Source organism: Stomoxys calcitrans, chromosome 4 (assembly GCF_963082655.1).
Source record: "Stomoxys calcitrans chromosome 4, idStoCalc2.1, whole genome shotgun sequence".
Classification (NCBI taxonomy): domain Eukaryota; kingdom Metazoa; phylum Arthropoda; class Insecta; order Diptera; family Muscidae; genus Stomoxys; species Stomoxys calcitrans.
Window position 1 is genome coordinate 115496613 of NC_081555.1, and position 14675 is coordinate 115511287.

General features: G+C 38.3%; 1 protein-coding gene across 3 annotated transcripts in view; it reads right to left on the reverse strand.

The window, feature by feature from the left end:
- Positions 1-625: 625 nt before the first annotated feature.
- The window catches only part of LOC106081960 (uncharacterized), a 612487-nt gene continuing 598437 nt past the window's right edge, over positions 626-14675 (reverse strand). For 2 of the 3 annotated variants that reach the window (XM_059367731.1, XM_059367730.1), the window contains 2 exons: positions 3350-3791; positions 626-3264 (listed from right to left, as the gene is read on the reverse strand). In XM_059367731.1, coding sequence (XP_059223714.1) covers positions 2124-3264; positions 3350-3791 — 1583 coding nt within the window. In that variant the 3' untranslated portion in view covers positions 626-2123. The remainder of the gene's footprint in view (positions 3265-3349; positions 3792-14675) is intronic. The other variant, XR_009398108.1, reaches the window with a different exon arrangement.

Genomic DNA, 14675 nt, shown 5'->3' on the forward strand with positions numbered 1-14675 from the left:
AATGTTGTAGTTATAAATCCGCAGTTATTGTTCGATTTTGCTGAAATTTGGCGCAGCGAGTTGTGTTAAATCCCTCGAAATATATGGCGAATATGGTTAGGAGGAATAAATATTTGGACATAGCTGATTTCCCGATTTAAGTTATTGGGCCCTTAAAGGGTGCATTTATTAACCTATTTCGGTAAAATTTGACACAATCAGTTGCAATAGGCCCCTCGATATCAGTGTCGAATACAGTTTAGACCGGTGTATATTTGAATATCGCTGCCGTATATACCGATCTTCCGATATAAGTTGTTGGACCCATAAAAGAACCGATTTTTCTAAAATCTGCCATAAAATCGTGACAAATTGTCGAATTACCCCATTGACTCTTTTGATATTGCGGTAGTCGTCGCGAAAAGCATTGCGCAAAATTTTAGGAAGATTGGTGAATAAATGGGTTTGCAGTGGCTCTAGAAGGGAAAATCAGGTGATTTATATATATGGGAGCTATACCTAAATCTGAACCGATTTATATAAAATTCATCAGTAATATCAAGAGTCAAAAAAACAAAAAAAAAAAAAAATCCTTCGTGCCAAATTTCGAAAGAATTGGTTAACAAATGACCCCATTATTGCAACATTACTCAAAATCAGACATACATATAAATGGCAGCTATATTTCAATCTGAACCGATTTCATGCAAACTTCTTACATATTGTGTAGGTAGTCGAGGAAAGCGTTGTGCAAAATTTTGGGAAGATTGATAAATAAATGCGCTTGCAGTAGCTTGCATATATGGAATCTATATCCAAATCTGAACCGATTTTTAATCTGAAATTCACCAGTAATAACGAGAGTCATAAGAAAATACTTCCTGTCAAATTTCCAGAGAATCGGTTAACAAATTACCGAACCGATTTTCCCCATTTCAATAGGCTTCGTCTCTTGGCTTTAAAAAATCAAAAAGTGAATATGAGTCGATCGGTTTACTTATCAATGGGTCTATCTCTCTTCCTTCTGGGTGTTACAAACAAATGCACTAAGTTATAATACTCTGTATGACAGTAGTGGTGTAGGGTATAAAAAGCCATGTCGGATGAAAGATGTTTATGGGAGTTATATGTAAATCTGAACCGATTTTGTTCAAAATCAATAGCGCATGTCCGTGAGTCAACATAGCTACATCGAATCAGAAAGTGATTCCAAGCCGATCGGTGTAATTATCAATGGGTCTATCTTCTCTCCTTCTTAGCGTTGCAAACAAATGCACAAAGTTTTAAATCCCTTACCACGGTGGTGGTGGAGGCTATAAAAATACTTTAAGTTTTTTGGGACACCTTATTATAAATGTTTCTGGGCTACAAATACTAAATATCGGACAAATTAGGTTAACACTGAAGCTTCCAACTGCTTAAGAGGTCGCTTTCATGGATCACTTTTATTCCAATCAGATAAAAATGGTGGCCACTAGGCGACAATATGAAGTAGAATATCCAAAAAGCACTTAGAAGCAGATTGGAAATTTTTATAGTTTTTAAGGCAATCGGTCAGACATGGCAAGAGCAACAAACAGGTTGAGGAATACTTCAAGGTGCTGATATAAAAAAGACTGAAGTATAATTTTTAAGCTTCAATTGTGTGAAAAACAAAATAAATTTGAGCAAAATTTTCTTTAACTCTCAAGTACATATTCGACTGCAAATGATATAAAAAGAAACTTCCAACAGTTGGAAAATACTTTAAACTTATTTCCCTTTGCTTTGAGATGATTAGGTGGATATATACATACATTAAAAATACAAAATTATTTCACATTTCTGTAGTAGAACTTACCCTATCCTGTATAGGAGTTGCATTAATTTTGTTATCCTATGTATACTAGTTTGTCTATCCTTGAATCTCACATTTTCAGGAAATCTAGGCTATCATTAAATTTATATTTTTGTCTAAAGCTTTCAAACATTCCATGTTATTGCCTGTCAATGTCAACAACAAAAGGGGATTAAAATAAGTTGAATGAAATATTTAAAATAAAAACAAATTACCACATTTTGGGGGTTAATAACGAAATCCAACAAAAATCTGCTACCAATTGAGGGTGGGATTATTTTAATTTAAATAAAGAATTCCCCGGTAATTATTTAACAAACAAATCCTTTAGGGTCGAGCACAGTGATGCATCACAGGTATCCTTCGTGTCATCTTCATCCCCCTTGCCAAACCAATTTAGGGTTGTGCGTACCGCATTGGCTGCTTGGGCCTGGGTTCGACTTCGCCTTGATGTGGAGCCATGATGGTCTTTGGGCACTGCACCCTTGGGTGGTGCCTTTGTGCTGCTGCTCGATGTGCTTGCGCCCGGAGCATTGCTGCCCGAAGGCCCAGAGGCGGAATTTTTCCGCAAGAAACCCTCTATGGCCGATCCAATGACCGTGGCATCCACAATGGTGCCTTTGGTGTGATCTGTCCAACTCTTCTGTTTACTACGCGGCTTAAGCTTGGGTTTACTTTCGCGTAAGACATCTTTGGATTGCAGCTTCTCTAGCACATCTTTGGATAAAGCCATGGCTGTGCTCTTACTGCGTATACTCTTCTTGCGGGCCATTGGCTCATGGCGATTCGCAAACCAGCCCGACAGGGCCGCCGAACTATTATCCTGAGCATCGGAAACCAATTGTTTGGCATTGTTGAGTATGGAAACATCAAAGCTATTGGATCGCGTTGACCGCCCCGCATTGGGATCTAAGAGATTGGAACTACTATGTGATGGAGCCTGCAAAGTTGACGAAGTGCTGGTTTTAGACTTATTGGCCGACGAGGAGGAAGGTGGTGTCGGCTTGTCCTCACATTTGTGTATTTCTATCGCCGATGAGGTGAGATTGCTGAAAATCGAACTGATGTCGGTTCGACTACCTAGAAAACCGGAACTTTTCTTTCGCCTGGTTGACGAACGATTGCTGGTGGGCTGGGCAACACAGGGCGATATAATGGCGGGATGTTCGGAGGCTCTACGGTAACCGGGCGAAGGTGTGGGCTGAGCAGAGACACATTCGGAGTAGCGACGATTGGTGTAACGCTGGGGCGTTGTACCACCCACTTCGTTGAGGGTTTCCACTTCGCACACCTTTTCACTGCTGGTGGTCCAGAGTTTCATGCGAGCCTTGCGCGATTGCACAATGTCATCCATTATGTCCAATTGCAGATTGTGTATGCTACCTATGGGGTCCGTGGATGGTGGTCCAGTGGATGTGTTACTTTCGCGGCGTGAGCCCATCAGACGGCTGGTGAGATGGAAAAAAGGTTGAGATATTAATAAATTGGCATTTAAGCCCATAATAAACCAACCAACCCCCTTCCCCAACTCACTTTGGTAATGCGGCCACAGATTCGCGGCGCGCCCTTCCGAATATGGTTGTGGGTACTTTCGATATGGTCACCACCGAGTGGCGCCGTCCCGAGGGTGCTGGAGCCTGTGAGAGAGTAGCCAAAAAGGCAGCCTCTTTGGGCGAAGGTCCTGAACCTTCGCCTCCGCGCTCTGAGAGGCGCCTCACTTGGCTGGCGGTAATACCTTCGGTGACTTGTTGTGAGGGCAGAGAATGTTTGCGGCTCTCTCTTGGATCGCGCCATGGTGAGAGCAGATAAGGATTTACCGGTGAATCTATGTCCAGACTGGCTTTGTTCGATGGTGCTTCATTGCTCTCTTGGTCTTCCTCCTCGACAATTTGAGACTCATCGACAACTATGAGGGGTTCTTGCTTTGCCATTGACCCGAAACGGGAAATGGAAGCACGTCTAATGCGAAAAGTATCTGAAAATAAAGAAAAAAATATAAAAGGCGAATTGAATGAAAGTTTGAATTAGAGCTTCTCGAATTTTATGAATTTGTAGGACAATTTAAGGTTTCGCTCTATGAAATTTGTGCAACATCAACCATTGGTGTGATAGTCTAATTTGTATACCCTCCACCATTGGACGGGGTATACTAATTTCGCCATTCCGTTTGTAACACCTCGAAATATTCGTCTAATACACCATAGAGTATATATATTCTTGATCATTGTGACATTTTATGTCAATCTAGGCATGCTCGTCCGTCCGTCTGTCTGTCTGTTGAAAGCACGCTAACTTTCGAAGGAGTAATGCTAGGCGCTTGAAATTTTGCAAGAATATTTCCTATTAGCCTAGGTTAGTTGGGATTGTAAATGGGCCAAATCGGTCCATGACATCTTGAGCTTATCGAGGACGCAATTCTTTACCGATTTGGTTGAAATTTTGCACGAAGCGTTTTGTGTTGACTTCTAACAACGGTGCTTAGCAGGGTCTAAATCAGTCCATAACCTGATAAGGCTGCCTTATAAACCGATCTCCTGATAAGACTTCTTGTGCATCTAGAGGGAGCAATGATTATAAAATTTGGTTGAAATTTAGCATATGTCGCTTTGGTATGATTTCCAACGACTGTGCCAAGTTTGATCTTAATCTGTCTATAACCTGATATAGTCACCATATAAACCGATCACCCGATTAGACTTCTTGAGCTTCTAGAGGGCGCAATTCTTATCCGATTTAGATGATTTTGCAAATAACGTTTTTCTGTGACTTCCAACAACTGTTTGAAGTATGATCTAAATCAGTCCATAACCTGATATAGCTGCCATATAAACTGATCTCCTGATTTGACTTTTAACAACTGTGTCAAGTATGATCTAAATAGGTTTATAACCTAACATAGCTGCCATATAAAAAGGTCCCTTAATTTGACTTTCTGAGCCTCTTGAGCACGCAATTATTATTAAATTTGCCTGAAATTTTCGAGTTGATATTTTCTATGGATATTATCTATGACGGCATGACAAGTACAGTCTATATCGTCCAATAACTTCATATAGCCCAAATATACTTGAAAAAGTAGTTCAAAGAACTTGACAAATCCGATACACGTTGGAGGGTATATAAGATTCGGCCTGGCCGAATCGAACCGACATCTTTGAATAAAGAAAATAAGTAAAAAGGCGATAAGTTCGGCGGGGAAAAACTTTGGATACCCACCAACTCGGGTATTTATGTTAACCACCTTTCGTCAAAACCCGGTGAAAATGCATGCCTTATGCCCCATATCGGTCTATATGGCAGTTATATCCAAATCTGGACCGATTTGGGCCAAGTTGCGAAAAATGTCGAACAGCCTAACACAACTCACTGTCCCAAATTTCGGCGAACTCGGACAATAAACGCGTCTTTTTATGGCCCCAAAACCTTAAATCGAGAGATCGGTCTATATGGCAGCTGTATCCAAATCTGGACCGATCTGGGCGAAATAAAGAAGGATGTCGAAGGACCTAACACAACTCACTGTCTCAAATTTTTGCTAAATCGGACAATAAATGCGCCTTTTATGGGCGCAACACATTAAAAATTTGAATCGGTTAATAATTGCAGCTTCTGGAAGGTGAAGAAGTCAAGTCGAAGGACCACTTTATATATGAGCAATATCAAAATCTGAACCGATATGGTCCATTTGTAATCTCCAGTGACCTACATCCATAAGAAGTAGTTTTACAAAATTTCGTGCAGCTAGCTCAACGAGTTCAACTGCTATCTTGATTTCCACAGACGGACGGAGACAAGGACGGACTTACAGACATGGCTAGATCGACTCAGAATGTCAAGACGATCAAAAATATACATACTTTATAGGAACGACTAGATTAGTAGTATACAGTCGGCACCGCCCGACTTTTGCCTTTCCTTACTGGTTTGTTATCTGATTTCGCTGATATTTTGGAACAATGATTTGGTTTGGGCCACCCGATATCTGAACCAGATTTATTACCCGATTTGGCTGAAATTGGGATCAGTGAGTTGCATTAGGCCACCTGGCATCAGAACTGAGTACCGAGTACTGTCATATTCCGATCTGTCGATTTTGGGTCTTAAGCCCTATAAACCTGTTTATCAATCGAATTCTCTGGAATTTGAAACTGTAAACTTCTCGGTATTGAAACCAAATATGATCCTGATTGATATTAATATTAATGGGTATAGTCGGGTTAAATACAATAAAAAAGATACTATATTTCCTTGGTGGTGGGCCTCGTTCATTTGAATTTTTTTTATTCATCTATTAAATCTGTAAATTCAATTTTAATGTAAGGATTGATATTCAATCTATCCCCTTCGCTTTCAACTCATGTCATATTTTTGATACTCTGCAGTTGTAATTTATTTCATTTCAATAAGCTACCTCTTTTAACATTCTGCATCTGTGTTTGCAACAAAAAGAAAAATCATCATCACTTTAATAGATGAAATATTCTTTATGTGGTTTCCTTATGTATCGACACTTCCTGTTCAAATGAAATTCTCTCTTTGCATAACAATTTGCTGTTTGAATATCTCCGGAACCAAAACGAATGTTCGAATGTCGATTTGACTGTATTTTTTCTTTTGCCACAAATCATCCGTATGCCAAAGAAAGAAAAACTAACATGTGCTGAATACGTAAAAACATCAATATTTCAAATCAATCATACATTGAAAAAAAAAACAGAAATTTTTGTGCAACACTATGTATCTGATCATAGATATATCAACAGGATACCAAGTTTCTAAACGAACATTAAAGAGGGTCATAAGCGCATTTTAAGTGCATTTCGGAACTATTGGAAAGTTAATTTGCATTGCCTTTATACAAAGGGTTTTCCAACAAAAGGTGTTTTGTTGAAGCTCCTGTATGTCTGTAGCTGTTAGGTTACATTGATAAGAAGATGCGGATATTAATCCGCCGCATGCTACTATGGTGCTGTTACTTTTGTAGCATTTATTCTTTGACACTTGGCTAGTATAAGCTACGTCATTTTTAAAATTTGGGAAAATCGCCAGTTTGGCACCGATTCTAAGTCCTGCACTGTATACTCACACTTTCCCAGCATCCAACTTACTGTTAGTGAATGCAATGTCGTTTTACAATACTAGCTATCTGAAATCATCTCTAAAATATCTCTGACAAACAATGTAATGGATGAACAATGCAGATATACACGTACAAATACAAATATACACATTTATGATTAACCCACACATCGACACATACTGTAATACATGGTCGCAAACACACGGAATAAGACAAATATTCTCACATCAATGAATCACCTACCTCAGCGTGTATACATTAAATTTGTAAAATCCCTCAAAGGCAAGAGAATGTTCACATGAGAATTATTGGTGAGAATAAAAATGAACTAAATAATTTACAGAAAATTAAAATTTTCGAAATGTCTTATTAAGATTTTATTATAATGCTGACTTTTTGAGTTCAATAGCCTCAAGTACTTCAGCAATATGATGTCTTCCCTTTTAGTTTTATTGCTAAATTTTTACGATTTAATTCATTTTTGCTCTCAACGATCTAAGATTTTACATGAAACCGAATTTATTTTGGTATATGCTACAGAGAGTATTTGGAGGAGGGTGGTGTTTATACCCCAAAGGGCAGAAAATCAGGCTTTATTAATATGCAAATGGGTGTAACATTGTTAATGGTAAACACTTCTAGCAGGCAGCTCTTCGATGGCTCTTAATAAATTTTCGTAATCGAGTTGAAGTGCCAGGGAGATGTGTTGCGACCTAAGGCATATCAAAGCAACTTCTTATTTTCATTTTTTCAAAGAAAGAGTATTTTAAATGGAACATTGTGTGCCATGAAGGAAAGTAGTTTTGTAGAGGAGAAATTTGGTTGCTTAAATTTTAAGGCGCTTAAGAACACATTTGTTATGAAAAGTTCCCTTCATGGTTTGCTGCGTTTTAAGGGAAAATATTTTTGTTAATTGTTACATTAGGATTTAGCAAAACTTTAAGCAAATACACATAAAGAAAATATTTGAAGGTATTGTAGTTTTACTAAATGTATAAGGATACTGTGGCAAGAAATTTTCTATACTTATTGCCATGGAAAAGGGAGTAAATCCGTTTGTAGCATCGTTAAAAAAAAAAAAACAAGTGAAAGCGCGCTAAGTTCGGCCGGACCGAATCTTGGGAACCCACCACCATGGATTCTGGATGGATGATAAATTTGTTCTACATACCAAACCATCAAAAATTATAGCTTCTGGGACCCGATCAAGTATGATCAAAAACCGGTTTACATGGGAGCTATATCAGGTTATAGACTAATTTTGGCCGTACTTGGCACAGTTGTTGGAAGTCATAGCCAAAGACAATATGCAAAATTTCAGACAAATCGAAAAAAAAATTGCGGTTTATAAGGGCTCAAGAAGACAAATCAGGCTATCGGTTTATATGGGAGCTATAACAGGTTATAGAACGATTTGGACCGTACTTGACACAGTTGTTAAAAGTCATAACAAAACACCAAGTGTAAAATTTCAGCCAAATCGGACAAAAATTGCGGCTTCCAGGGGCTCAAGAAGTCTAATCGGGAGATCGGTTTATATGGTAGCTATATGAGATTATACACAGATTTGAACCGTACTTAACACAGTCGTTGGAAGTCATAACACAGAATAGAATAACACTATGTGCAAAATTTCAGCCAAATCGGATGAAAACTGCGGCTTACAGGGGCTCACGAAGTCAAATCGTGAGATCAGTTTGTATCGGAGCTAATCAGATTATAGACCGATTTGAACCGTAGTTGAAACAGTTGTTGGAAGTCATAACGGAACACCACATGCAAAATTTCAGCCAAATCGGAAGGAAATCCAGAAGTCAAATCGAGAGATCGGTTTATATGGGAGCTATATCAGGTTATACACAGATTTGGACCGTATTTGGCACAGTTGTTGGAGGTCATAGCAGAACATTATGTGCAAAATTTAAGCCAAATCGGTAAAAAATTGGGGCTTCCAGCGGCCCAGGAAGTCAAATCGGGAGATCGGTTTATATGGGAGCTATATCAGGTTGTAGACCGATTTGTACCGTACTTAACACAGTTGTTGGAAGTCATAACAGAACACTGGATACAAAGATTCAGCCAAATCGGTTGAAAATTGAGGCTTCCAGAGGCTCAAGAAGTCAAATCGGGAGATCGGTTAATGTGGGAGCTATATCCAAATCGGAACTGATATGGTCTATTTGCAATCCCCAATGATCTAAATCAATATTAAGTATCAAGCGGCTAGCTTTACGCGTTCAATCTCTATCGGGATTTCGACAGACGGACGGACATGGTTACTTCGACTCAGAATGGCGAGAGAATCAAAAATATATTGGGTTGCCCAAAAAGTAATTGCGGATTTTTCATATAGTCGGCGTTGACAATTTTTTTCACAGCTTGTGACTCTGTAATTGCATTCTTTCTTCTGTCAGTTATCAGCTGCTACTTTTAGCTTGCTTTAGAAAAAAAGTGTAAAAAAAGTATATTTGATTAAAGTTCATTCTAAGTTTTATTAAAAATGCATTTACTTTCTTTTAAAAAATCCGCAATTACTTTTTGGGCAACCAATATATACTTTATGAGATTTTAGACGAATATTTCGAGGTATTACAAACGGATTGACTAGATTACTATACCCCCATCCCATAGTGGTGGGTATAACATTTTAGCCGTCTGGCATGATGGTCTAAATAACTGACTGATCCAAGCAAGGAGCAAAATGCTATTCAATAATGGGAAAGTTTCAAGAGCACCACAGTATTGGAAAACTGCAACAGGCTTGCGACTAGGACAAGGGTGAGTTGAAACCAGGGATTCGGAGAAGAGTGGAGCGGAGCTGGGTATTCCTATTTTTGACTGAGCGGGAGCAATATTTTTTTAACTTGGAGCCAAGCGGTTTGAATCCCAAAATCCGCTCCGCTCCGACAAAAAAAAAAAAAATTTTAAGTACATTTTTTATACCCCAACCGTAGTGTAGGAGGTAAATTCATTTAGTCATTCCGTTTGCAACACATCGAAATATCAATTTCCGACCATACAAAGTATATATATTTCGGATCGTCGTAAAATTCTAAGACGATTTAACGGTGTCCGTGTATCTATCTGTCCGTTTGTTTGTCCGTCTGTTCTAATCACTCTACAGCCTTCAAAAATTGAGATATTGAGCTGAAATTTTGCACAGAAACGTATTTTTGTTGCACGCAGGTTAAGCTCTTGAACGGGCCAAATCGGACCATATTTGAATATAGCTGCTATATAGACCGAACTGCCGATAAAGGGTCTGAAGGCCATAAATGCTATATTTCTTAGCCGATCTTCTTGTTCACCAAAATTTGAAACATCGAGTAGATTTAGGCCTCCCGACATCCGATTCAAATATGCTTAAGATCGGACAATATTGAGATATAGCTGCCATATAGACCGATCAGCCGTATAAGATCTGAAGCCCATAAAACCTTTGTTTTTTATCCGATTTCTCTGAAATTTTAAACATTTTGTTGTTTTAAGCATCCCGACAAATTTAGATATAGCTGTCATATAGACCGATCTGCCGATTTAGGGTCTGAAGTCCATAAAAGCTTCACTTATTATCCGATTTCGCTGAAACTTGAAACGGTGAGTTTTTTTTAAGCGTCCCGACATAAGACCTGAATATGGTTCAGATCGGATTGTATTTTAATATAGCTGTCATATGAACCGATCTGCCGATTTAGTGTCTAATGCCCATAAAAACCGCAAGTTATATCCGCTTTCGTAAAAGTTTGAAATAGTGAGTTATGTAAAGCCCCTTTACATTCTTGTTTAATTTGTTTCAGATCGGTTCATATTGGGATATAGCTGAAATATAGACCGATTTCTCTATTTAAGGTCTTGTGCCCATAAAACCATTTTTTATTGTCCAATTTCGCGGAATGTTGGTAAACCGAGTTAGCTCCTCGACATCCGAGTTCTTGATTTTAATATAACTGCAATACAGACCCATATCCCGATTTAAGTTTTAAGGCCCAAAAAATGACCCAAAAAGCCAGTTACCGGCTATAAAGTAACCTCTAGAAATAAAATTTCAAGTTAGGAATTCTTTAATTGTTTTCAATACCACTTCCTTAAGTTGGTTCATGTCAGGTATTGTATTTCCACCTTAGTGTCGGTATCTGTTAGACTTGATAGCCGGGCAATAGCAAAGGAAATTCTCCAACGTCTCATCATCTTCCTCGCATGCCTTACACATGCTATCACTTGCTGCACCGATTTTACATAAGTGAGCTCGTAGTCCTATGTGTCTCGTTATGATACCAATAGCTATACCAACTTCCTTCTTACTTCCTGCCAGTAATAGCCTCGTCTTCTCACGATCTGGATCCCCCCATAGGATTTTCGCCGCCCTACCGACCGTTTTGCTGTTCGACAGTGTTTATGCGCATTCATCGCCCACTCCCTTAACTCGGACTGCGTCGACCCGAAAGGCTTCGCGTTAATCAAGTTGCGTTAGATCTTTCGACATTCGTACCGAATATAGTTACGACCCGACTATATTTTGATATAACTGCCATATAGCTCGATCTCTCCATTAAGGGTCTTGGGCCAATAACAGGCGTATTATTTCAAAACAAACAAATTTCAGCTAATGTCCAATTTGTTAAAGCAAGCTGTGTTAGGCTTCTTAACATCCCTGTTCAATACGGGCCAGATCGGTCCAGACTTGGCTGTAGCTGCTATATGTAACCGATCGGAAGGATTGAATATTTTTGTCCCATAAAAGGTGAATTTATAATTCGATTTTACTGAAATTCACAGTAACGGAAGAATTTTGGAAATATTCAATTTATAAACAAAATTAAATTCTGGCTACTTCCCTGATCTGTAGTGTGTTTTATTCTATTGACCTAGATTCTAACTTGAAATTTTCACGACCATAATGAGTTAATGGACTGTGTGCTGATGCTGTTGTTGTAGCCACATTTGTATTTTAAGGTGACGATCGTGGTCTAGCTACATCGATGAGCCTACTCGGTCCGGTTCAAAAGACAGACCGCCGCGAGAACTTTGCATTTTGCTAATGTTAGCACGTATACATTACTGTTTTGTAGTCCTAAATAAGATTCAGGCTACGTCCCTGCTCATGGCCATTGGTTGCTTAAAGGTGCATATAGCTCGCCTTCTTATATCAAGCATCATAGGCACTCAGTATTAAAACAGCTGTGCTCCTCGCAACCACAATAAGCACCACACAGCTCGAAGCTCAAAATTCCAGATAGTGTGCGCTCATAGTTATTCGGTGACAGCTGCACCGTTTGATAAAACATTTGCAGCTTTAACTTTTGCCACAGATTAAATATTTCATAGAAATTACATATTTAAAATTGTTTGTGAGCCTTAGTCCTTTCAACCATAATCTCGGCGAAAAATTTCATTTATTTAAAATCATTTCATTAGCAATGAATATAAATGAATGTGTGAATTACGAATGTGCGGCGCAGGATATTATTCTATATAATTTTTCATAATTTACATAATTACTCACATATTTTCATTCGCTGCCATAATGCAATGGCTTGCCATGTAGGAGTTTGCAATAATCAATTTTTGTTGATTATACCATTGTCGTCACGTTTGGCAAATGTTTTAACATCCATTGAAAAGATGACAGCATGTAAATTGAATGATGACAATGCAACAATGCGTGATTGCGGTCCTGTAGCATATGCTTATCTACAACACGATTTGTATTTCCTTAATTTGCATTCACAATTTTGAAATTCAGAATGATAACCAAATAGCAAAATTTGGCCAGAAGGCATTCCAATTACAATTTCTTGTATCACATATTATTTATTGATTTAATGAATTCTTAAAGTGTCTTGGGATTTAGCGGAAAAGATTGCAAAGAAAGAAACACAATTAATGCAGTTTTAGTGAAGACAGACATAAAATCTTCGTTAATGTCTCAAAAATCGATAGCTAATCCGGTTCATCCATTGTACTTGGTGGCGTATGAAATATCAATTAATGAATATCTCATACGGCACCTGGGCTATAAGAGCACAGACTTGTGCTCAAATATGTAAGTTTTCTAAACAGAGGCAGTGTTGCCATTTTTGGTAGTTTCCTACCAAAATTAGTAGGTTTTTATTGTCTTGGTAGGTTGATAGGCTGACCTCAATTCTTGGTAGGTTTTTCCAATATACATATAAATCCAAGATAATTATCGAAAAAATCACTCCTTGTCGTTTCTGTATAATCGTTAAGAGTGTAGAAAAAGAACCATGGAAGTCGAGGAGCCATATACTGATACGAGGGGTCTCACTGTTTCAGGTCGTAAGTTCTGATGTTGACTATAAATGGTAGGAGTGTAAAGGGATCTCCTTTAAATTTCATAAATTGTGGATAGTAAATGCGGCTTTTGTGCGTTCAAAGCCTTCAGTCGGAAAACAGGGATATGTGGCAGCTGCATACAAATATGGCCGAATCTAGTCCATACTCAGCGTCCATGCAACTCACTGAAACGGCGAAAATTGGTGGGGAGGGTTTAAGCCCCCCTCCCTGGGGGACCGCTTTATCTGAACTCGGCACGTTTGTTCATTGAAATGGGGTCAAGAATACGACTTTATCAACTCAAGATTTCTTTTCGGGAGATCAATATGAAGGTTACTATATCAAGATAGAGGTCATTTTTAAACTAAAGGCTGTATAATGATTTCATCAAACGGACGGACGGCCATATGTATCTAGATCCTGTATGAATAACGACAATCTCGTCGCGTAGCGTTGAAATTGTATATAATGTAATTTGATGTGTTCCAAATGGAATGGCAAAATGGCCAACTGTTCGGTGATGGGTAAAAATATATTCTATAGCATTCTATTTGGCTTTCACAACAGTTGATTATTTTTGATCGGTTTTGGTCGGATTTTTCTTAAATTTTGGTAGGAAATAATTTTCTTGAATTGCTACTAGGAACAGTGATTAATTTTGGCTATATATGATGAGTCTTCAATTCTTCAAATGAGGAAGGAAAAAGTTTTAGAAATGCGTTAGTAATTAAATTTTCAAAAAAAAAAAAAAATATTGTCCTTAAAGATTTAAATGTCATGAAATGTTAAATTAAAAAAAAAAAAACAAAAGGACTCCAAATCGGTTTATATGGCAGCTATATCAGGTTATGGACCGATTTGAACTATTCTTAACATAGTTGTTGGATATCATAACAAAATACTTCGTGCTGAAATTCATTCAAATCGGATAAGAATTGCGCTCTCTAGAGGCTCTAGAGGCTCAAGAAGTCAAGACCCCAGATAGGCTTATATGACAGCTCTATCAGGTTATGGACCGATTTCAACCATACTTAACACAGTTGTTGGAAGTCATAATAAAACACGTCGTGCAAAATTTCAGTCAAATCGGATAGGAATTGTGCCCTCTAGGGGCTCAAGAAGTCAAGATCCCAGATCGGTTAATATGGCAGCTATTTCAAAACGTGGACCGATATAGCCCATTTACAATCCCAACCGACCTATACTAATAAGAAGAATTTGTGCAAAATTTTAAGCGGCTAGCTTTACTCCTTCGAAATTAAGCGAGCTTTCGACAGACAAACGGACGGACGGAATATATATACCTTATGGGGTCTCAGACGAATATTTCGGGGAGTTACAAACAGAATGACGAAATTAGTATACCCCCCTTCCTATGGTGCAGGGTATAATAACTCAAGTATATTTTCCCAAAGGATATACTCGTAATTTCAGTTAAATTTTTCTGTGAATACAAAATTACAATGACATTTTCTTTAAAGGCAA